Raw genomic sequence first — 25,820 nt, 5'->3', positions numbered from 1 at the left:
CCCCCCCCCCCTTAAAAGACCTAGATGCACTATTGTAAAGTGGCTGTTCCACTGGATGTCATAAGGTGAAAGCACCAATTTGTAAGTCGCTCTGGATAAGAGCGTCTGCTAAATGACTTAAATGTAAATGTAAATGTAACATTCATTTCTTTAGCCGCCAATGGACCACAGTGTATCAATGTGTCCTTATGGCAGAGGCTAGTGCTCTTGCCATAGTTACATTTTTACTTTTTTGAATTTTATACTTTTTTACTTCTGATTTTTATGATTAACAACATGACAATGACTTTGAGAAATGAAAACGTTATTATTGAAATGGATCATAACTGGCACAAAGAATCGGTAGAAAAGGTAGCACTACACAGCTGATTCAAATAATCAAAGCATGATGATGCGTTGGTCATTTAAATCAGCTGTGTACTGTTAGAGGGGACACAGGGCCGAGTTTGGGAAACTATGGGAAGTTCCAACCCTAACCGTAAAGTTTATTGAGCTACTGTTTCTTTAAAAAAAAAAAGAAGCGCAGAACCCGGAAAGAGATTTGTTTTCATCTTTACCCATAATGCTTAGCAAAATATTAAGAAAGCTAGTGGGTCTTTCAAAGTATTGGACAACAGTCTACTATAAATTACATGTACAGTAATTAGCAAAACACAACTAAAGTGTCTACTTTCATTCACATGTTGTATCACAACAATTTGAGATAAACAAAATGTACCGAAGAAGGTTAAGGTAAGGTACACATAGTAGCTAGCTGCTAACGTTATTAGCCAGCCACGTTTGCAACAAGCAATGTTTATGTTCGCCACAGTGCGTTTATTTGTGTGATATATCTATTCCTAAGATAATTATGGAGACCCGTGCATCTAAAGTTAATCACTCTTACTGAAAGTCAGGCTTGCTGCTGAACACATTGCTACTTTTAGACTCATATTTCACTGGTTGTGGCAATGAAACGTGCATTCAGCCATCTAACTAGTGTAGCCATTTGTTTGCAGGCAGGGCAAACCTTCGCCTGGAGACCCGACGTTGAGTTGTATTGGATTCAACGTCGGGCATAAATGAGCGTTTGGATCAGGAACGTTTCCTCAGACGACCTCTACAAGCCAGAATGTTGACATACAATTATTTTTAATTTAACGGTTGTCGGTGCGGTAGGTCTTTTTGCAGATAAGATGTGACGGATCTCCTCGTTTCAGTCTTATGTAGCAACATTTGAAGTGTTTTTTTTTTTTTACATTGGATAAAAGTAGAGACTAGAAAATGGTATCGTACACTGCAATTGAGGAACAATGGGAAAGCAATTATGCTTTGAAAGTTGATCAACTTGTTTTGGTAAACCTATTGGAGGGCTCTTTGGTAAACCTATTGGAGGGCTCTTTGGTAAACCTATTGGAGGGCTCTTTGGTAAACCTATTGGAGGGCTCTTTGTCCACACTAGGGCTGTCCCGTACAACAACAAAACAATCTTGGTCTATCGAAAGTCATCTGTTCATGCGAGCAATCTTTTTCTCTAATATTTTTAACATATTTTACATACATAGACACGCCCTATGTATTAGCTGTAAATGTACTAGTGATATGTAATGGGGAATTGATATAACTAACAATCAAATGTAAACAACTCGCAAAATGAAGTTATGAAATAATAATGAATTTGCACAAATTGGCGGGAGAGTGCATTCTGGAGCGAGCAGTGCATCGGCAGGGTAGCCTAGTGGTTAGAGCGTTGGACTAGTAACCGAAAGGTTGCAAGTTCAAATCCCCGAGCTGACAAGGTACAAATCTGTCGTTCTGCCCCTGAACCGGCAGTTAACCCACTGTTCCTAGGCCGTCATTGAAAATAAGAATTTGTTCTTAACTGACTTGACTAGTTAAATAACTAACTAAATTAAATAGATACACATCTTTTTAATCGAGCCACTGTGTCAGATTTCAAAAAGGCTTTACAGCGAAAGCAAACCATGCTATTATCTGAGGACAGCACCCCATCAAACACATGACAATCATTATACAACCCGCCAGGCGCGACACAAAACTCAGAAATAACGATATAATTCATGACTTACCTTTGAAGAGCTTCTACTGTTGGCACTCCAATATGTCCCATAAACATCACAAATGGTCCTTTTGTTCGATTAATTCTGTCGATATATATCCAAAATGTCAATTTATTTGGTGCGTTTGATCCAGAAAAACACTGGTTCCAAGTCGTGCAACATGACTACAAAATATCTCATAAGTTACCTGTAATCTTTGTCCAAACATTTCAAACAACTTTCCTAATACAACTTTAGGTATTTTTAAAAGTAAATAATCAATAAAATTGAAGACGGGATAAACTGCGTTCAATACCGGAGGAAAACAAAGTGGAGCTTTCAGGTCACGCGCCTCTATCTAACAGTACACGTCATAAATAAAGGTAAAATAAAAAATGTAAAAAATCTGGGCTGGAGCGGAACAAAGTGGAAAATGTTAAGGGGTCTGAATACTTCCCGACTGTACCGTGTATATATATTTACTGCTCGACTTAAACCGTCTCGGTCCACCAACAGCCTAACAATCAACTAGTTGACTAATTGGGGGCAGCCCTATTCTACACGCATTCAGCATCGTTTACACCCTCTTATGAATTACACAGAAACCTTGTGCGCCATCGTGCATAAATGTGTTTTGTCCCCCCACACGAAACGTGATCACTACACGCAAACACTTTCATTTTAATATAATACATAAATAAAATCTATTTAGTCTCAAATAACTAATGAAACATGTTCTATTTGGTTTAAATATATAACAAATTACAATGTAAACAAGCTAATGTTTAAGTTCCTTGCTCAGAACATGAGAATATATGAAAGCTGGTGGTTCAATATTCCCAGTTAAGAAGTTTTAGGTTAGTTATTGTAGGAATTATAACGCGTTGACTATTTCTCTCTATACCATCTGTATTTCATATATCTTTGACTATTGGATGTTCTAATAGGCACTTTAGTATTGCCAGCCTAATCTCAGGAGTTGATAGGCTTGAAGTCATAAACAGCGCTGTACATCAAACACTGCTAAGAGCTGCTGGCAAACGCAGTAAAGTTTGAATGAACGCGTACGATCCTGCTGCTGCCTACCACCACTAATGTGATATCTTAATCTGACTTTGGTGCTGGTCATGTTGTTCTTCAAGTTTCTGGTAAACACACACTATAGAAAATCAATGTTTATTTGTCACATGCACAGGATACAGAACGTGAAATGGCTACTTGCATTTGGGAGTCTTTTGTTTAGACATGTAGCTAGCTGCCTCCCGTGTGGCGCAGCGGTCTAAGGCACTGCGTCGATTTGTTTGAGGCGTCGCTGCGTAACTCTGTTTTTGTTGCACTGCTTTACTTTTTCGTGGCCAGGTCGCAGTTGTCAATGAGAACTTGTTCTCAACTGGCTTATCTGGTTAAATAAAGGTGAAATAAATAACCAAAACTACAGTCCTGAGTTTTATTTTTTTATTTTTTTATTTCACCTTTATTTAACCATGTAGGCAAGTTGAGAACAAGTTCTCATTTACAATTGCGACCTGGCCAAGATAAAGCAAAGCAGTTCGACACATACAACGACACAGAGTTACACATGGAGTAAAACAAACATACAGTCAATAATACAGTAAAAAAAACAAGTCTATATACAATGTGAGCAAATTAGGTGAGAAGGGAGGTAAAGGCAAAAAGGCCATGGTGGCAAAGTAAATACAATATAGCAAGTAAAACACTGGAATGGTAGTTTTGCAATGGAAGAATGTGCAAAGTAGAAATAAAAATAATGGGGTGCAAAGGAGCAAAATAAATAAATTAATTAAATACAGTTGGGAAAGAGGTAGTTGTTTGGGCTAAATTATAGGTGGGCTATGTACAGGTGCAGTAATCTGTAAGATGCTCTGACAGTTGGTGCTTGAAGCTAGTGAGGGAGATAAGTGTTTCCAATTTAAGAGATTTTTGTAGTTCGTTCCAGTCATTGGCAGCAGAGAACTGGAAGGAGAGGCGGCCAAAGAAAGAATTGGTTTTGGGGGTGACTAGAGAGATATACCTGCTGGAGCGTGTGCTACAGGTGGGAGATGCTATGGTGACCAGCGAGCTGAGATAAGGGGGACTTTACCTAGCAGGGTCTTGTAGATGACATGGAGCCAGTGGGTTTGGCGACGAGTATGAAGCGAGGGCCAGCCAACGAGAGCGTACAGGTCGCAATGGTGGGTAATATATGGGGCTTTGGTGACAAAACGGATTGCACTGTGATAGACTGCATCCAATTTGTTGAGTAGGGTATTGGAGGCTATTTTGTAAATGACATCGCCAAAGTCGAGGATTGGTAGGATGGTCAATTTTACAAGGGTATGTTTGGCAGCATGAGTGAAGGATGCTTTGTTGCGAAATAGGAAGCCAATTCTAGATTTAACTTTGGATTGGAGATGTTTGATATGGGTCTGGAAGGAGAGTTTACAGTCTAACCAGACACCTAAGTATTTGTAGTTGTCCACGTATTCTAAGTCAGAGCCGTCCAGAGTAGTGATGTTGGACAGGCGGGTAGGTGCAGGTAGCGATCGGTTGAAGAGCATGCATTTAGTTTTACTTGTATTTAAGAGCAATTGGAGGCCACGGAAGGAGAGTTGTATGGCATTGAAGCTTGCCTGGAGGGTTGTTAACACAGTGTCCAAAGAAGGGCCGGAAGTATACAGAATGGTGTCGTCTGCGTAGAGGTGGATCAGAGACTCACCAGCAGCAAGAGCGACCTCATTGATGTATACAGAGAAGAGAGTCGGTCCAAGAATTGAACCCTGTGGCACCCCCATAGAGACTGCCAGAGGTCCGGACAGCAGACCCTCCGATTTGACACACTGAACTCTATCAGAGAAGTAGTTGGTGAACCAGGCGAGGCAATCATTTGAGAAACCAAGGCTGTCGAGTCTGCCGATGAGGATGTGGTGGTTGACAGAGTCGAAAGCCTTGGCCAGATCAATGAATACGGCTGCACAGTAATGTTTCTTATCGATGGCGGTTAAGATATCGTTTAGGACCTTGAGCGTGGCTTAGGTGCACCCATGACCAGCTCTGAAACCAGATTGCATAGCAGAGAAGGTATGGTGAGATTCGAAATGGTCGGTAATCTGTTTGTTGACTTGGCTTTCGAAGACCTTAGAAAGGCATGGTAGGATAGATATAGGTCTGTAGCAGTTTGGGTCAAGAGTGCCCCCCCCCTTTGAAGCGGGGGATGACCGCAGCTGCTTTTCAATCTTTGGGAATCTCAGATGACACGAAAGAGAGGTTGAACAGGCTAGTAATAGGGGTGGCAACAATTTCGGCAGATAATTTTAGAAAGAAAGGGTCCAGATTGTCTAGCCCAGCTGATTTGTAGGGGTCCAGATTTTGCAGCTCTTTCAGAACATCAGCTGAATGGATTTGGGAGAAGGAGAAATGGGGAAGGCTTGGGCGAGTTGCTGTTGGGGGTGCAGTGCTGTTGACCGGGGTAGGAGTAGCCAGGTGGAAAGCATGGCCAGCCGTAGAAAAATGCTTATTGAAATTCTCAATTATGGTGGATTTATCAGTGGTGACAGTGTTTCCTATCTTCAGTGCAGTGGGCAGCTGGGAGGAGGTGTTCTTATTCTCCATGGACTTTATCCCAGGCTGTGTCACAGCTGGCCGTGACCGGGAGACAATTGGTCCAGCGTTGTCCAGGATAGGGGAGGGTTTGGCCGGCCGGGATTTTCTTGTCTCATCGCAATCTAGCGACTCCTTATGGCGGGCTAGGAGCCTACAAGCTGACTTCGGTCACCAGCTGGGCGGTGTTTCCTCTGACACATTGGTGCGGCTGGCTTCAAGGGTTAAGCGAGCAGCAGACCTGCCAACATGCATGTATTTAGCGTACCAGCTATGCAATTCTCTGTCCATGCATGTAATGTTAAAAGTACGCAGAAATGAAAAGGGCATGCTTTTATATATATATTTTTAAAAACATTTTAATAAAAAATAAATCCACTCACTCTAACATCCCGATTCTCGAACTTCAGGACACAGACATATGTTTTCTGCCCCTCGTCCTGTTTGTTGTGATGCTGAATTTGCCGACTGTCAGCTGTCAGGTAAAAACATGGACAAATCCCTTTTTGACTCCATGTGTTGTGGAAAGGTAAACACATTTGTTTCTAGCTAACATTATATGGACATTCAGTGGGCTCTAAAGTGCCAGCAGTTCACTCGCATTTGCTAGTGAATGAAATTAAATGCACATATGAAAAATAACTGGTCGCATTTGTGCAGTGAGATATGCATTTAATTCTGCTTCCCATTAGTTGTATTTTTCCCGTAACATTACAAGGATCACGCAACCTCAGACTGTAACTGTAATTATGATCCACGTCACAAAAAGCATTACAAAGTATAATCAAAAATAAATATAAACATCTTCGCATTAAATGGAGTCGTGAGTTTAGAAGGCTGAGCGATGGAGAATGAATGAGTGTCCGGTATTAGCTATAGAAGCAGTGCTTCTAAAATGCCTTTGAACTAGATTTGAGATTTTATACATTTCGAAAATCTGAAATTATGTTAGCACTGCAAAGAAATACAATGGGAACCTTTTACATAGGCTGAAACACGAGTGAACAGTGTTCAGATTCCCTGTAGCCCACCGAATAGCGGTTAGATTACTACGGTAGCCTACTTAAGCATTGTGTTGCCAGTTTGCGGTCTGTGTTGACGTGATCGTTGTTTTTATGTTTTCAAAATGATTTTGCTTTTAGTATTGATTAGGAACCGTGTCTAAAAAGCCAATACTTGTGAGCTGGCCCTAGTGATTGGCCCTGTTTGAGAGGTGATAGTTCCTCTACTATGGAGACTAAATTTGGGGGCATGTGCTAAGAAAAATGTTATAGATAATTATCTCCATGTTTGTTATCATCATCTGCTCATCCATCACTCCAGTGTTAATCTGCTAAATTGTAATTACTTTGCTACTATGGCCTATTTATTGCCTTACCACCTCACACCATTTGCACACACTGTATATAGACTTTCTTTTTTTCTGCTTGTTTATTCCATGTGTAACTGTGTTGTTTGTCGCACTGCTTTGTTTTATCTTGGCCAGGTCGCAGTTGTAAATGAGAACTTGTTCTCAACTAGTTTACCTGGTTAAATCAAGTTTTTTTTCCTGTTTGCGCTCTTTAGAGTATTTAGCTAGCAGCCTCCATGGACATTTGCTATTGTGCTAATTTTGTTAACATTCTGGTAATCGATGCTCAAATGGGCTTTTTTTCCAATCCCAAACTGAGAGCGGCACGGTATAACGATAGGAAAATCTGGATACCGCCCAACCCTAAAACACGTGCATGAGCTTGGCAGGTGTGCATGTGTTTTCATTGTGTGCATGTGTTTTCATTGTGTGCATGCTTCACATCATAGAAACCTGAACGTTCTATCAGCACTTTGGAATGTAGACATAATTATGCTGAACCTTAGATGTCCCTACTGTTAGCTAGCTAAATTAGGTTCAACAAGCAAGGAAGATTACAGGGATTTCCCTTGTTTTTGTTCATTTAAGACTCCATCACAGGAAATGGCAGTTACGGGTGTTAAAAAAAATGTAAAAATGAGTCCATAGAGAGGCCGAGACGCCTTGCCTTAATCATCAGCACCACCTTGTAAAAGAAAACATGTTGAAACCATCATGAGCCCTGTTTACCATCATTCTGCCATATATTACACTAGCTAGCTAACTGTTAGCCTACTACTGAGCTGATGTACCACCTAGTGACTGACAACTGGCTAGCTAACTGTTAGCCTACTACTGAGCTGATGCACCATCTAGTGACTGACAACTGGCTAGCTAACTGTTAGCCTACTACTGAGCTGATGCACCACCTAGTGACTGACAACTGGCTAGCTAACTGTTAGCAGCTAACTGTTAGCCTACTACTGAGCTGATGCACCACCTAGTGACTGACAACTGGCTAGCTAACTGTTAGCAGCTAACTGTTAGCCTACTACTACTGAGCTGATGCACCACCTAGTGACTGACAACTGGCTAGCTAACTGTTAGCAGCTAACTGTTAGCCTACTACTACTACTACTACTGAGCTGATGCACCACCTAGTGACTGACAACTGGCTAGCTAACTGTTAGCAGCTAACTGTTAGCCTACTACTACTACTGAGCTGATGCACCACCTAGTGACTGACAACTGGCTAGCTAACTGTTAGCCTACTACTACTACTACTACTGAGCTGATGCACCACCTAGTGACTGACAACTGGCTAGCTAACTGTTAGCAGCTAACTCTTAGCCTACTACTACTGAGCTGATGTTCCACCTAGTGACTGACAACTGGCTAGCTAACTGTTAGCAGCTAACTGTTAGCCTACTACTACTACTGAGCTGATGCACCACCTAGTGACTGACAATTGGCTAGCTAACTGTTAGCAGCTAACTCTTAGCCTACTACTACTGAGCTGATGTTCCACCTAGTGACTGACAACTGGCTAGCAGCTAACCGTTAGCCTACTACTACTGAGCTGATGTACCACCTAGTGACCGACAACTGGTTAGCAGCTAACCGTTAGCCTACTACTACTGAGCTGATGTACCACCTAGTGACTGACAACTGGTTAGCAGCTAACCGTTAGCCTACTACTACTACTGAGCTGATGTACCACCTAGTGACTGACAACTGGTTAGCAGCTAACCGTTAGCCTACTACTACTGAGCGTTAGTTGGACAGATTTATGTCCCTCCATGTTTGGTTCCTAAATGAATACACCCCTGACTGTGGTACTGACTTCATACCAGATGTGTCTCCGTTGTAACGGAGTCTCTGAGTCTCCTGGCCTGCCCTGACTGCAGTACTGACTTCATACCAGATGTGTCTCCGTTGTAACGGAGTCTCTGAGTCTCCTGGCCTGCCCTGACTGCGGTACTGACTTCATACCAGATGTGTCTCCGTTGTAACGGAGTCTCTGAGTCTCATGGCCTGCCCTGTCCTCTGTATTTTGTATTGCGCTGTGCTAAATGTTTTCCTGTGATGTCGTTGCAGGCTATGTGAACCCAGTGGCCTGTGTGGACCATGTCTCTGATCCTGTTTGCCCTGGTGGTGCGGGTCAGGGATGGTCTGCCTCTCTCAGCCTCCACTGACTTCCAACACAACCCAGAGCTGCAGGAGAGGAAGCAGCAGCTACGGACCATTTCCAAGGCCCTCAGCCTGTTCCCTGACAGAGGGGTGGTCAAGGGCCATGACCTCAATATATAGTAAGATATATCTTTTTTTATAGTATATACTATACCTGGTGTGTAAGTATAGATGCATGTGTGTAAGTATAGATATGTGTGTATAAATGTATGTGTATAGATAGATATGTAGAGAGATAGATATGTGTATAGATAGATATGTGTATAGATAGATAGATATGTGTAGAGAGAGCTAGATATGTGTATATATACATATAAAGGACACACACACTTCAGAAAGTATTCACACCCCTAACTTTTACAACATTTTGTTACAACCTGAATTTAAAATTATTTATATTGAGATGTTTTGGTCACTGGCCTTCACACAGTACCCCATAATGTCACTGGCCTTCACACAATACCCCATAATGTCACTGGCCTTCACACAATACCCCATAATGTCACTGGCCTTCACACAATACCCCATAATGTCACTGGCCTTCACACAATACCCCATAATGTCACTGGCCTTCACACAATACCCACTGGCCTTCATAATGTCACTGGCCTTCACACAGTACCCCATAATGTCACTGGCCTTCACACAATAATGTCACTGGCCTTCACACAATACCCCATAATGTCACTGGCCTTCACACAATACCCCATAATGTCACTGGCCTTCACATAATGTCACTGGCCTTCACACAATACCCCATAATGTCACTGGCCTTCACACAATACCCCATAATGTCACTGGCCTTCACACAATACCCCATAATGTCACTGGCCTTCACACAATACCCCATAATGTCACTGGCCTTCACACAATACCCCATAATGTCACTGGCCTTCACACAATACCCCATAATGTCACTGGCCTCACTGGCCTAATGTCACTGGCCTTCACATACCCCATAATGTCACTGGCCTTCACACAATACCCCATAATGTCACTGGCCTTCACACAGTACCCCATAATCACTGGCAATCTAATGTCACTGGCCTACACAATACCCCATAATGTCACTGGCCTTCACACAATACCCCATAATGTCACTGGCCTTCACACCCCATAATGTCACTGGCCTTCACACAGTAATGTCACTGGCCTTCACACAATACCCCATAATGTCACTGGCCTTCACACAATACCCCATAATGTCACTGGCCTTCACACAATACCCCATAATGTCACTGGCCTTCACACAATACCCCATAATGTCACTGGCCTACACACAGTACCCCATAATGTCACTGGCCTTCACACAATACCCCATAATGTCACTGGCCTTCACACAATACCCCATAATGTCACTGGCCTTCACACAATACCCCATAATGTCACTGGCCTTCACACAATACCCCATAATGTCACTGGCCTTCACACAATACCCCATAATGTCACTGGTCACTGGCCTACACACACATACCCCATAATGTCACTGGCCTTCACACAATACCCCATAATGTCACTGGCCTTCACACAATACCCCATAATGTCACTGGCCTACACACAATACCCCATAATGTCACTGGCCTTCACACAATACCCCATAATGTCACTGGCCTTCACACAATACCCCATAATGTCACTGGCCTTCACACAATACCCCATAATGTCACTGGCCTTCACACAATACCCCATAATGTCACTGGCCTACACACAATACCCCATAATGTCACTGGCCTTCACACAATACCCCATAATGTCACTGGCCTTACCCCACACTGGCCTACACACAATACCCCATAATGTCACTGGCCTTCACACAGTACCCCATAATGTCACTGGCCTTCACACAGTACCCCATAATGTCACTGGCCCACACAATACCCCATAATGTCACTGGCCTTCACACAATACCCCATAATGTCACTGGCCTTCACACAATACCCCATAATGTCACTGGCCTACACACAATACCCCATAATGTCACTGGCCTTCACACAATACCCCATAATGTCACTGGCCTACACACAATACCCCATAATGTCACTGGCCTTCACACAGTACCCCATAATGTCACTGGCCTTCACACAATACCCCCATAATGTCACTGGCCACACACATACCCCATAATGTCACTGGCCTTCACACACACCCCATAATGTCACTGGCCTTCATAATGTCACTGGCCTACACACAATACCCCATAATGTCACTGGCCTACACACAATACCCCATAATGTCACTGGCCTTCACACATACCCCATAATGTCACTGGCCTACACACAATACCCCATAATGTCACTGGCCTTCACACAGTACCCCATAATGTCACTGGCCTACACACAATACCCCATAATGTCACTGGCCTTCACACAGTACCCCATAATGTCACTGGCCTTCACACAATACCCCATAATGTCACTGGCCTACACACAATACCCCATAATGTCACTGGCCTACACACAATACCCCATAATGTCACTGGCCTTCACACAATACCCCATAATGTCACTGGCCTACACAATACCCCATAATGTCACTGGCCTTCACACAATACCCCATAATGTCACTGGCCTTCACACAATACCCCATAATGTCACCCTTCACACAATGTCACTGGCCTTCACACAATACCCCATAATGTCACTGGCCTTCACACAATACCCCATAATGTCACTGGCCTTCACACAATACCCCATAATGTCACTGGCCTACACCCCATAATGTCACTGGCCTACACACAGTACCCCATAATGTCACTGGCCTTCACACAGTACCCCATAATGTCACTGGCCTTCACACATACCCCATAATGTCACTGGCCTTCACACAATACCCCATAATGTCACTGGCCTTCACACAGTACCCCATAATGTCACCCCTTCACACAGTACCCCATAATGTCACTGGCCTTCACACAGTACCCCATAATGTCACTGGCCTTCACACAGTACCCCATAATGTCACTGGCCTTCACACAGTACCCCATAATGTCACTGGCCTTCACACAGTACCCCATAATGTCACCCCTTCACACAGTAATAATGTCACCGGCCTTCACACAGTACCCCATAATGTCACCGGCCTTCACAGTACCCCATAATGTCACCCCTTCACACAGTAATGTCACTTCACACAGTACCCCATAATGTCACACACAGTACCCCATAATGTCACCGGCCTTCACACAGTACCCCATAATGTCACCGGCCTTCACACAGTACCCCATAATGTCACTGGCCTTCACACAGTACCCCATAATGTCACCGGCCTTCAATGTCACAGTACATAATGTCACCGGCCTTCACACAGTACCCCATAATGTCACCGGCCTTCACACAGTACCCCATAATGTCACTGGCCTTCACACAGTACCCCATAATGTCACCGCCTTCAATGTCACCGGCCTTCACACAGTACCCCATAATGTCACCGGCCTTCACACAGTACCCCATAATGTCACCGGCCTTCACACAGTAATAATGTCACCGGCCTTCACACAGTACCCCATAATGTCACCGGCCTTCACACAGTACCCCATAATGTCACCGGCCTTCACACAGTACCCCATAATGTCACCGCCTTCACACAGTACCCCATAATGTCACCGGCCTTCACACAGTACCCCATAATGTCACCGCCTTCACAGTACCCCATAATGTCACCGGCCTTCACACAGTACCCCATAATGTCACCGGCCTTCACACAGTACCCCATAATGTCACCGGCCTTCACACCCCATAATGTCACCGGCCTTCACACAGTACCCCATAATGTCACCGGCCTTCACACAGTACCCCATAATGTCACCGCCTTCACACAGTAATAATGTCACCGGCCTTCACACAGTACCCCATAATGTCACCGGCCTTCACACAGTATAATGTCACCGGCCTTCACACAGTACCCCATAATGTCACCGGCCTTCACACAGTACCCCATAATGTCACCGGCCTTCACACAGTACCCCATAATGTCACCGGCCTTCACACAGTACCCCATAATGTCACCGGCCTTCACACAGTACCCCATAATGTCACCGGCCTTCACACAGTACCCCATAATGTCACCGGCCTTCACACAGTACCCCATAAGTACCCCATAATGTCACCGGCCTTCACACAGTACCCCATAATGTCACCGGCCTTCACACAGTACCCCATAATGTCACCGGCCTTCACACAGTACCCCATAATGTCACCGGCCTTCACACAGTACCCACCGGCCTTCACACAGTACCCCATAATGTCACCGGCCTTCACACAGTACCCCATAATGTCACACACAGTACCCCATAATGTCACCGGCCTTCACACAGTACCCCATAATGTCACCGCCTTCACACAGTACCCCATAATGTCACCGGCCTTCACACAGTACCCCATAATGTCACCGGCCTTCACACAGTACCCCATAATGTCACCGGCCTTCACACAGTACCCCATAATGTCACTGGCCTTCACACCCCATAATGTCACCCCTTCACACAGTACCCCATAATGTCACTGGCCTTCACACAGTACCCCATAATGTCACTGGCCTTCACACAGTACCCCATAATGTCACTGGCCTTCACACAGTACCCCATAATGTCACTGGCCTTCACACAATACCCCATAATGTCACTGGCCTTCACACAGGTCACTGGCCTTCACACAGTACCCCATAATGTCACTGGCCTTCACACAGTAATAATGTCACTGGCCTTCACACAATACCCCATAATGTCACTGGCCTTCACACAATACCCCATAATGTCACTGGCCTTCACACAGTACCCCATAATGTCACTGGCCTTCACACAATACCCCATAATGTCACTGGCCTTCACACAATACCCCATAATGTCACTGGCCTTCACACATAATGTCACTGGCCTTCACACAATAATGTCACTGGCCTTCACACAATACCCCATAATGTCACTGGCCTTCACACATAATGTCACTGGCCTACCCCATAATGTCACTGGCCTTCACACAGTACCCCATAATGTCACTGGCCTTCACACAGTACCCCATAATGTCACTGGCCTTCACACAATACCCCATAATGTCACTTCACACAGTACCCCATAATGTCACTGGCCTTCACACAGTACCCCATAATGTCACTGGCCTTCACACAGTACCCCATAATGTCACTGGCCTTCACACAGTACCCCATAATGTCACTGGCCTTCACACAGTACCCCATAATGTCACTGGCCTTCACACAGTACCCCATAATGTCACCCCTTCACACAGTACCCCATAATGTCACTGGCCTGGTACCCCATAATGTCACTGGCCTTCACACAGTACCCCATAATGTCACCGGCCTTCACACAGTACCCCATAATGTCACTGGCCTTCACACAGTACCCCATAATGTCACTGGCCTTCACACAGTACCCCATAATGTCACTGGCCTTCACACAGTACCCCATAATGTCACTGGCCTTCACACAGTACCCCATAATGTCACTGGCCTTCACACAGTACCCCATAATGTCACTGGCCTTCACACAATAATGTCACCCCATAATGTCACTGGCCTTCACACAGTACCCCATAATGTCACTGGCCTTCACACAGTACCCCATAATGTCACTGGCCTTCACACAGTACCCCATAATGTCACTGGCCTTCACACAGTACCCCATAATGTCACTGGCCTTCACACAATACCCCATAATGTCACCGGCCTTCACACAGTACCCCATAATGTCACTGGCCTTCACATAGTACCCCATAATGTCACAATACCCCATAATGTCACTGGAACTATGTTTTTACATTTTTGGGGGACAATTAATAAAAATTTGAAATGTCTTGAATGAAAAATTATTCAACCCCAATGTTATGGCAAGCCTCAATAAGTTCAGGAGTAAAAAATATGCTTAATAAGTTGCATGGACTCACTTTGTGTGTAATAATAGTGTTTAACATGACTTTTGAATGACTATCTCACCTTTGTACTCCAGACAAACAATTATCTGTAATGTCCCTCAGTCGAGCATTAAATTACAAACAGATTCAACCACAAAGACCAGGGAGATGTTCCAATGCCCTGCAAATAAGGGCACCTATTGGTAGATGGGTAAAAATAACGACAACAAAAAAGCAGATATTGGATATCCCTTTGAGCGTGGTGAAGTTATTATTTACACTTTGGATTGTGAATCGATACGCCCGGTCATTACAAAGATACAGGCGTCCTTCCTAACTTCACAATGAGGCCAATGGTGACTTTAAAACCGAGTTTAATAGCTGTGATGGGATAAAATGGAGGATGGATAAACATTGTAGTTACTCCACAATACTGACCTAATTGACAGAGTGAAAAGAAGGAAGCCTGTACAGAATAACAAATATTCCCAAAACATGCATCCTGTTTGCAACAAGGCACTAAAGTAATACTGTAAAAAAAACACATCTGGCAAATCCAATACAACACATTACTGAGTACCATCAAGACCTGAAATTAGATGTCTAGACATGATCAACAAACATTTTGACGGAGCTTGAAGAATCTTGAAAAGGTTCATAGGTCAATGTTGCACAATCCATGTGTGGAAATGTCATCGACTTTCCCAAAAAAGACTCACGGCTATAGTTGCTACGAAAGGTGCTTCTACAAAGTATTGACGGCAGGGGTGTGAATACTTATGTAAATTGGATTTCTGTATGAGTCAGTACGTGTTAGAATCACCTTTGGCAGTGATATAAAGCTGTATTTCTGGGTAAGCTCTGGCAAGTTGGTAGATGATCGTTGGCTAGACAGCCATTTTTCAGTCCTGCCATAGATTTTAAAGCTGATTTCAGTCCAAACTTTAACTAGACCACTCAGGAACTACTCCAGTGTAGATTTGGCTTTGTACTTTAGGTTATTGTCCTGCTGAAAGGCGAATAACATAACACGATGCAGCCACATGCTTGAAAATATCAAAAGAGTGGTACTCCGTGACGTGTGGGATTTCGGCTTTTAATTTTTAATTTCTAAAAACATAATTCCACGTTGACATTATGGTGTGTGTGTGTGGTCACTGGCCTACACACAATCTCAATGTAATCCATTTTTAAATTCAGGCTGTAACACAAAATGTGTTTAAGTCTAGGGGTGTGAATACTTTCTGAAGGCACTGTACCTCAACAGAGAGTAAGGACATTGGAAAGAGAAGATTAGACGTTAAACAGAATTGGTTAAACAGATCAGAAACCAGTCTCTACATTTTGAAAGGATTCAGAAACTGTCCTGCTGCATACTGTGGGCAAGCTGTGCCCAGCTGTTTGTTCACTACCCCCCCCCCAACTCCCCTCCTTTCCTCCTCCCTCTAGTTTCCTCTCCAGTGAGGGCGTATCCTACATGAGTGTATGTGACGCCAGGCTCCCTGCAGCCATGGCCTTCTGTTTTCTAGAGGACCTGCGCTGGGAGTTCACAGCTCATATGGACAGCGCCAAGGTTGCCCTGGCAGCCAGGCCGTACCCCTTTCTGGAGTTCGGTATGTAGAAGCACAAGCATTTCGTTACACTCGCACTAACATCTGCTAACCATGTGTATGTGACAAATACAATTTGATTTTATTTGAGAAGAGGGAGAGGGGTGGTGGAGGGTTGAGAAGTGTGGAGGTGTAGACAACTCTGTTCCTGTAGTACCCCAGGACCCTAGAGCAGGGGTAGACAACCCTGTTCCTGTAGTACCACAGGACCCTAGAGCAGGATTAGACAACCCTGTTCCTGTAGTACCACAGGACCCTAGAGCAGGGGTAGACAACCCTGTTCCTGTAGTACCACAGGACCCTAGAGCAGGAGTAGACAACCCTGTTCCTGTAGTACCACAGGACCCTAGAGCAGGGGTAGGCAACCCTGTTCCTGGAGTGCTGCAGGGACTGCAGGATTTTGTTCCAACTAGGCACCACACCTGACCAACTGAGCTGTTGGATCAATTCAGGGATTGCCTAAGTTCAACACGTCTGGTCTTCCAGGTTAGATAAATCAAAACAAGGGTTGCCTACCCCTAGAGCCTTGGTGCTACAGTCCAGCAGGTAGCCTCGTGGTTAGAGCCTTGGTGCTACAGTCCAGCAGGTAGCCTCGTGGTTAGAGCCTTGGTGCTACAGTCCAGCAGGTAGCCTCGTGGTTAGAGCCTTGGTGCTACAGTCCAGCAGGTAGCCTCGTGGTTAGAGCCTTGGTGCTACAGTCCAGCAGGTAGCCTCGTGGTTAGAGCCTTGGTGCTACAGTCCAGCAGGTAGCCTAGTGGTTAGAGCCTTGGTGCTACAGTCCTGCAGGTAGCCTCGTGGTTAGAGCCTTGGTGCTACAGTCCAGCAGGTAGCCTTGTGGTTAGAGCCTTGGTGCTACAGTCCAGCAGATAGCCTCGTGGTTAGAGCCTTGGTGCTACAGTCCAGCAGGTAGCCTTGTGGTTAGAGCCTTGGTGCTACAGTCCAGCAGGTAGCCTCGTGGTTAGAGCCTTGGTGCTACAGTCCAGCAGGTAGCCTAGTGGTTAGAGCCTTGGTGCTACAGTCCAGCAGGTAGCCTTGTGGTTAGAGCCTTGGTGCTACAGTCCAGCAGGTAGCCTTGTGGTTAGAGCCTTGGTGCTACAGTCCAGCAGGTAGCCTCGTGGTTAGAGCCTTGGTGCTACAGTCCAGCAGGTAGCCTCGTGGTTAGAGCCTTGGTGCTACAGTCCAGCAGGTAGCCTAGTGGTTAGAGCCTTGGTGCTACAGTCCAGCAGGTAGCCTAGTGGTTAGAGCCTTGGTGCTACAGTCCAGCAGGTAGCCTCGTGGTTAGAGCCTTGGTGCTACAGTCCAGCAGGTAGCCTAGTGGTTAGAGCCTTGGTGCTACAGTCCAGCAGGTAGCCTCGTGGTTAGAGCCTTGGTGCTACAGTCCAGCAGGTAGCCATGTGGTTAGAGCCTTGGTGCTACAGTCCAGCAGGTAGCCTAGTGGTTAGAGCCTTGGTGCTACAGTCCAGCAGGTAGCCTAGTGGTTAGAGCCTTGGTGCTACAGTCCAGCAGGTAGCCTAGTGGTTAGAGCCTTGGTGCTACAGTCCAGCAGGTAGCCTCGTGGTTAGAGCCTTGGTGCTACAGTCCAGCAGGTAGCCTCGTGGTTAGAGCCTTGGTGCTACAGTCCAGCAGGTAGCCTAGTGGTTAGAGCCTTGGTGCTACAGTCCAGCAGGTAGCCTAGTGGTTAGAGCCTTGGTGCTACAGTCCAGCAGGTAGCCTTGTGGTTAGAGCCTTGGTGCTACAGTCCAGCAGGTAGCCTAGTGGTTAGAGCCTTGGTGCTACAGTCCAGCAGGTAGCCTTGTGGTTAGAGCCTTGGTGCTACAGTCCAGCAGGTAGCCTTGTGGTTAGAGCCTTGGTGCTACAGTCCAGCAGGTAGCCTTGTGGTTAGAGCCTTGGTGCTACAGTCCAGCAGGTAGCCTCGTGGTTAGAGCCTTGGTGCTACAGTCCAGCAGGTAGCCTCGTGGTTAGAGCCTTGGTGCTACAGTCCAGCAGGTAGCCTCGTGGTTAGAGCCTTGGTGCTACAGTCCAGCAGGTAGCCTTGTGGTTAGAGCCTTGGTGCTACAGTCCAGCAGGTAGCCTTGTGGTTAGAGCCTTGGTGCTACAGTCCAGCAGGTAGCCTTGTGGTTAGAGCCTTGGTGCTACAGTCCAGCAGGTAGCCTTGTGGTTAGAGCCTTGGTGCTACAGTCCAGCAGGTAGCCTTGTGGTTAGAGCCTTGGTGCTACAGTCCAGCAGGTAGCCTCGTGATTAGAGCCTTGGTGCTACAGTCCAGCAGGTAGCCTCGTGGTTAGAGCCTTGGTGCTACAGTCCAGCAGGTAGCCTTGTGGTTAGAGCCTTGGTGCTACAGTCCAGCAGGTAGCCTTGTGGTTAGAGCCTTGGTGCTCTAACTAACATTAATATGAATTGAACAGAGGTCATCTGAAGTTCATCAAAATATTTGATTTGTCCCATGAGGCAGGCAGGAGTCCAGATACTTAAAAACGGCATACAATATCATTGCTGCAGGAGCAGTATAACTAGAAGATATTATATTCTATTAGACAACAGCATAGCCTGGCTGTAGGAGCAGTATAACCAGAATATATTATATTATACTGTATTAGACAACAGCATAGTCTGGCTGCAGTAGCAGTATAACTAGAAGATATTATATTAGACAACAGCATAGCCTGGCTCCAGCAGCAGTATAACTAGAAGATATTATATTATACTGTATAAGACAACACCATAGTCTGGCTGCAGTAGCAGTATAATTAGAAGATATTATATTCTATTCTATTAGACAACAGCATAGTCTGGCTGTAGGAGCAGTATAACCAGAATATATTATATTATACTGTATTAGACAACAGCATAGTCTGGCTGTAGGAGCAGTATAACTAGAAGATATTATATTAGACAACAGCATAGTCTGGCTGCAGTAGCAGTATAACCAGAATATATTATATTATACTGTATTAGACAACAGCATAGTCTGGCTGCAGTAGCAGTATAACTAGAATATATTATATTAGACAACAGCATAGTCTGGCTGCAGTAGCAGTATAACCAGAATATATTATATTATACTGTATTAGACAACAGCATAGTCTGGCTGCAGTAGCAGTATAACTAGAAGATATTATATTAGACAACAGCATAGTCTGGCTGCAGTAGCAGTATAACCAGAATATATTATATTATACTGTATTAGACAACAGCATAGTCTGGCTGCAGTAGCAGTATAACTAGAATATATTATATTAGACAACAGCATAGTCTGGCTGCAGTAGCAGTATAACTAGAAGATATTATATTAGACAACAGTATAGTCTGGCTGCAGTATAACTAGAATATATTATATTATACTGTATTAGACAACAGCATAGTCTGGCTGCAGTAGCAGTATAACTAGAAGATATTATATTAGACAACAGCATAGTCTGGCTGCAGTAGCAGTATAACTAGAAGGGTTAATATTCTATTCTATTAGACAACAGCATAGTCTGGCTGCAGTAGCAGTATAACTAGAAGATATTATATTAGACAACAGCATAGTCTGGCTACAGTAGCAGTATAACTAGAAGATATTATATTAGACAACAGCATAGTCTGGCTACAGTAGCAGTATAACTAGAAGGGTTAATATTCTATTCTATTAGACAACAGCATAGCCTGGCTGCAGTAGCAGTATAACTAGAAGGGTTAATATTCTATTCTATTAGACAACAGCATAGCCTGGCTGCAGCAGCAGTATAACCAGAGGGGTGGTCCAGCGCTGGAGGTCACTCTGACCGAGGTACAGGAGGATCTGAAAACCCGCCCCTTGCAGATCCTCACTCTGGAGGAGGTGGAGTTTACCAACGGCTCAGCCAATGGCCACGCGGAACAACTTTCTGAATCCGGTAAGAATCCGAGGAGGAGGACCTTTGCCTCTAACCAGAGATCAATGTTGCACTGTATTACTTCAGTTAAACGTTGCGTGATCCTGTGTTGTGTTGCATCGGTCCTCCAGGTCAGAACCAGAGGTTGGAGCCAGTGACCGGCCCAGGAATCCTCTCACTGGTCCTCAACATCATGTGTTCTTCTCTGAACCTCATCAGGGGGGTTCACCTCATAGAGTACACCTTCCAGGTACACTATTAACCACATAGCAGACACCTTCCAGGTACACTATTAACCACATAGCAGACACCTTCCAGGTACACTATTAAACACATAGCAGACACCTTCCAGGTACACTATTAAACACATAGGAGACACCTTCCAGGTACACTATTAAACACATAGGAGACACCTTCCAGGTACACTATTAAACACATAGCAGACACCTTCCAGGTACACTATTAAACACATAGGAGACACCTTCCAGGTACACTATTAAACACATAGCAGACACCTTCCAGGTACACTATTCTATTAAACATAGAAGACACCTTCCAGGTACACTATTCTATTTAGCCATGTCTAATTCAACTTGGCTGATCATGTCTTATATTTTGCCAATGTTGTAGTCCGCTCATAAAGACCCACTGTCTGTCAATGTGAACACTGTGTTCTATGGTTCTTATGTCCTGTTTGTTACAGGACGATTATGAAGGAATCTGGAACGTGCTGGCGTTTCTGCTGGCGTTCCTGTGCTGTGTCGGTCAGTGTCACCTGTATCTGTTCCACTCTTCTCTGAAGAGGGTCAAGTCCCTGACACTGCTGACTGTGGTTGTGGTCTGTAACTGCTTCCTGTTTGGTCTGAGGAATGTCTGGCAGCTGCTGTTCCACCTGGCGGTGGCCGTCCTCGTCACCCTCCTCACCCTCAACCGGAAACTACACGACAGAACCAATGACTGCGGGGTCTGAAAGAGGGGGGACCAGTTAGTGCGTAGCACCATCGCAGTAAGGGGATCCAACCCAGACAGACGTCTCCTATCAAGTCCAGTGGGATATAACATTGTTTTGTTTGTATATAATTTGTGGGTAATTTGTTGCTTTATTTCCATGTTTATCTGCACTGCGTTTACGTGGCGTCCCAGGCAGGTTTGAGGAGTAGTGGAGGCCCTAACCAGGGGGGGGGGGGGGGTGTTGGATGGTCCTCAAATCGTCTTTTAGAAATGAATTCCAGATGAAGACAATAGTTCTGAACAAAATACTTGAATGATATGAATTTGTAAAATACTGACTGTCTAATTAAAGGGCATCCGTGTGACTATAGCCAGTCAGACAGTAGGTCTACGTTGGACGAGGTAATTGAGATTACATCATCAGTGACGTAAAGAACACTCGCTGTCCAATCAGACCACTGCTGTAGCTCAGTAAGGGATAATCAACTACCAGTCAGATTCTCCGGGGTCTAAATGCAGCTCGTCTCATAGGAAATGTACTGTGCTTTCAATTCAATTTGCTTTATTGCTTTCTTTTGCGTTCTGTAGAATTGACCAATCAAAATGTCTCACCAAAGTATTTTCTGTTGTTTATGCAGAAAGCTTCCCAAGCAGGAGGTGCTTGACATAGAGTCTAGCCAATTAGCTTACAGTATTTTCTGTTGTTTATGCAGAAAGCTTCCCAAGCAGGAGGTGCTTCCCTCTAGATTTACAGCCACAACACCAGGTGTTATTGCTCTTCATGGTGGTCAGTATTGAGGAGTTAATATATATATATTTAGATCATGGTTTTATACTTTACATGGCTAAGTAAGGTATTTATATTATCAATATAATGTATCTAATTTGTTGTTCAAGAAGGCTGTTGGTAATAGTATGTTGCTTGGTAACAATGGTTGTAGTTTCATTTTTTTTTCTTATATCTAAAACATACGGAAATCATAAGTTAAAATGAATACAGAAACGTTTTATATTGTGTAGTTAAAATAGATTTTGTAACACCGTAATAATTTTTATTTATTTTATTTCACCTTTATTTAACCAGGTAAGCAAGTTGAGAACAAGTTCTCATTTACAATTGCGACCTGGCCAAGATAAAGCAAAGCAGTTCGACACATACAACAACACAGAGTTACACATGGAGTAAAACAAACATACAGTCAATAATACAGTATAAACAAGTCTATATACAATGTGAGCAAATTAGGTGAGAAGGGAGGTAAAGGCAAAAAAGGCCATGGTGGCAAAGTAAATACAATATAGCAAGTAAAACACTGGAATGGTAGTATTGCAATGGAAGAATGTGCAAAGTAGAAATAAAAATAATGGGGTGCAAAGGAGCAAAATAAATAAATTAATTAAATACAGTTGGGAAAGAGGTAGTTGTTTGGGCTAAATTATAGGTGGGCTATGTACAGGTGCAGTAATCTGTAAGATGCTCTGACAGTTGGTGCTTGAAGCTAGTGAGGGAGATAAGTGTTTCCAATTTAAGAGATTTTTGTAGTTCGTTCCAGTCATTGGCAGCAGAGAACTGGAAGGAGAGGCGGCCAAAGAAAGAATTGGTTTTGGGGGTGACTAGAGAGATATACTGTAGTGACAGTGTATGTTGCTTTTTGTATAGATCGATCGATTTATGCTTTTGGGGCTTCTGAGTGGCGCAGCGGTCTAAGGCACTGCATCTCAATGCTAGAGGTGTCACTACAGACCCTGGTTTGATTCCAGGCTGTATCACAACCGGCCGTGATTGGGAGACCCATAGGGCGGCGCACAATTGGCCCAGCGTCGTCCGGGTTTGGCCGGTGGTAGGCTGTCATTGTAAATAAGAATTTGTTCTTAACTGACTTGCCTAGTTAAATTAAAAAAATATATAGATGTGACTTGGGCTCCTTCCAGTCTGCGATATTTCTAATGTCTAGTCTGTTCATGTTTTTACAGCTTGTATAGTAATCTGGTAAATAAGAAATATAATTAATTTCAGCAGAATTTGAGCTGAAAAGACATATTTGGAAGGAACTATTTACCGCTTTTTCTATGATTGAGAGACAGTTTGAATACAAAATTGTGAATTGAAGATTCATACCCGCTCTACTGAAATGAACAAATCTTGGTAATGTGTAGATATTTGTTCCTCAAGCACCTGGTAACGGAATGTCCAATAGTTTTATATCCAAGACCATTTGCACTACGGTTGGCTGGTTTAGTGTTAACTACTGAACTCATCTGGTTGAGGGAACAATGTGGGGGGGGTTGCAGGAAGACCCCCCCCAGGTTAAGCTGTTGTAACTGATAGACCAATATGTTGAATTAATCTTTTGTATAATTGAGTTTTGTTCTGTGTAATGATGGCTGCTTTAATGTCAAGGAGTCCTTTACAGTTTACTTAAAATTGTCAATTGAAGTGGGGGAGAGAGCGTGTCAACGTTTCAGTCTACAAGGGGTAACATTCAGGCCCTCCTTTTCAAAGTGTTGGGTGTCTTTCATAACCGAAATTGATTAGAGATACCTGTATTAACACATGGTTTACCTATTGTGTGGTTTGTATTTTCTAAAGTAAAATAAACCACTGTCTGAAAGGTGCAGTAATCTGTTTGACCAAATGAATGATGTTGATTGTTGCCATAAACGTTCTAAAGTATGATGACATTTCAAATCAAACCATGTTCAAACCAAACCATGTTCAAATCAAACCATACCATGTTCAAATCAAACCGAACCATGTTCAAATCAAACCAAACCATGTTCAAATCAAACCATGTTCAAATCAAACCAAACCATGATCAAATCAAACCAAACCATGTTCAAATCAAACCAAACCATGTTCAAATCAAACCAAACCATGTTCAAATCAAACCAAACCATGTTCAAACCAAACCATGTTCAAATCAAACCAAACCATGTTCAAACCAAACCATGTTCAAATCAAACCATGTTCAAACCAAACCATGTTCAAATCATGTCTTATTTATAAACTGCAGTGTTTTGCTATGAACAACATCCAGCATGTAGCGAACTGAAGAACACCTTTACCTCGTTTATCCAGCATGTAGCGAACTGAAGAACACCTTTACCTCGTTTATCCAGCATGTAGCGAACTGAAGAACACCTTTACCTCGTTTATCCAGCATGTAGCTAATAGAAGAACATGTTTACCTCATTCATCCATCATGTAGCTAATAGAAGAACATGTTTACCTCATTCATCCATCATGTAGCTAATAGAAGAACATGTTTACCTCGTTTATCCATCATGTAGCTAATAGAAGAACATGTTTACCTCGTTTATCCAGCATGTAGTGAACTGAAGAACATGTTTACCTCATTCATCCATCATGTAGCTAATAGAAGAACATGTTTACCTCATTCATCCAGCATGTAGCTAATAGAAGAACATGTTTACCTCATTCATCCAGCATGTAGCTAATAGAAGAACATGTTTACCTCCTTTATCCAGCATGTAGTGAACTGAAGAACATGTTTACCTCATTCATCCATCATGTAGTGAACTGAAGAACATGTTTACCTCATTCATCCAGCATGTAGCGAACTGCCTCATTCATCCATCATGTAGCGAACTGCCTCATTCATCCATCATGTAGTGAACTGCCTCATTCATCCATCATGTAGTGAACTGCCTCATTCATCCATCATGTAGTGAACTGCCTCATTCATCCATCATGTAGTGAACTGCCTCATTCATCCATCATGTAGTGAACTGCCTCATTCATCCATCATGTAGTGAACTGCCTCATTCATCCAGCATGTAGCTAATAGAAGAACATGTTTACCTCATTCATCCAGCATGTAGCTAATAGAAGAACATGTTTACCTGATGTGTAATAGAGAATCTTGCATTCCAATTGGCACCATATTCCATATATAGTGCACTACTTTTGAGCAGGGCCTATAGGTCTTTGGTCCAAAGTAGTACACTATGAAGGGTATAGAGTGCCATTTGGGATTCAGACTTGAGTTCAATTGGAACAAACCACATTAACCACCAAAGATAAGGGGTGTACATTTTAAAATTAAATTGGGTTTGTTAATGTTTAGGAAAAAATCCCTAACCGAAATGTTTTTTTTTAAACTACATATTTTTTCACAAAAGTAGTGCACTGGGCCTTTTTAATAGTTACAGTGGGGAGAACAAGTATTTGATACACAGCCGATTTTGCAGGTTTTCCTACTTACAAAGCATGTAGAGGTCTGTAATTTTTATCATAGGTACACTTCAACTTTGAGAGATGGAATCTAAAACAAAAATCCAGATAATCACATTGTATGATTTTTAAGTAATTAATTTGCATTTTTTTTGCATGAGAGAAAAGTCTATGACAAAAAATTGGGCCT

General features: G+C 43.7%; 1 protein-coding gene across 2 annotated transcripts; it reads left to right on the top strand.

Moving 5' to 3' along the window:
• The first annotated feature begins 547 nt into the window (after nucleotides 1-547).
• sec22c (SEC22 homolog C, vesicle trafficking protein) lies at nucleotides 548-24,071 on the top strand. Of its 2 annotated transcripts, XR_003862849.2 has the most exons (7): nucleotides 548-732; nucleotides 9,064-9,275; nucleotides 16,470-16,633; nucleotides 20,326-20,505; nucleotides 20,616-20,734; nucleotides 21,188-22,092; nucleotides 22,168-24,071. XR_003862849.2 is itself a non-coding variant. In XM_029654286.2 (6 exons), the coding sequence occupies exons 2-6, from the start codon at nucleotides 9,094-9,096 to the stop codon at nucleotides 21,452-21,454; spliced, it is 912 nt and encodes a 303-aa protein (XP_029510146.1). In that variant the 5' UTR covers nucleotides 548-732; nucleotides 9,064-9,093; the 3' UTR covers nucleotides 21,455-24,071. The 2 variants fall into 2 exon arrangements, 1 of the variants encoding a protein (XP_029510146.1); XM_029654286.2 differs by having other exon boundaries at nucleotides 21,188-24,071.
• Nucleotides 24,072-25,820: the final 1,749 nt, after the last annotated feature.

This window comes from Oncorhynchus nerka, linkage group LG6, assembly GCF_034236695.1.
Source record: "Oncorhynchus nerka isolate Pitt River linkage group LG6, Oner_Uvic_2.0, whole genome shotgun sequence".
Lineage (NCBI taxonomy): Eukaryota > Metazoa > Chordata > Actinopteri > Salmoniformes > Salmonidae > Oncorhynchus > Oncorhynchus nerka.
Note: the sequence above shows the minus strand (reverse complement) of the source record. Positions and strands in the feature narration are given on the sequence as shown.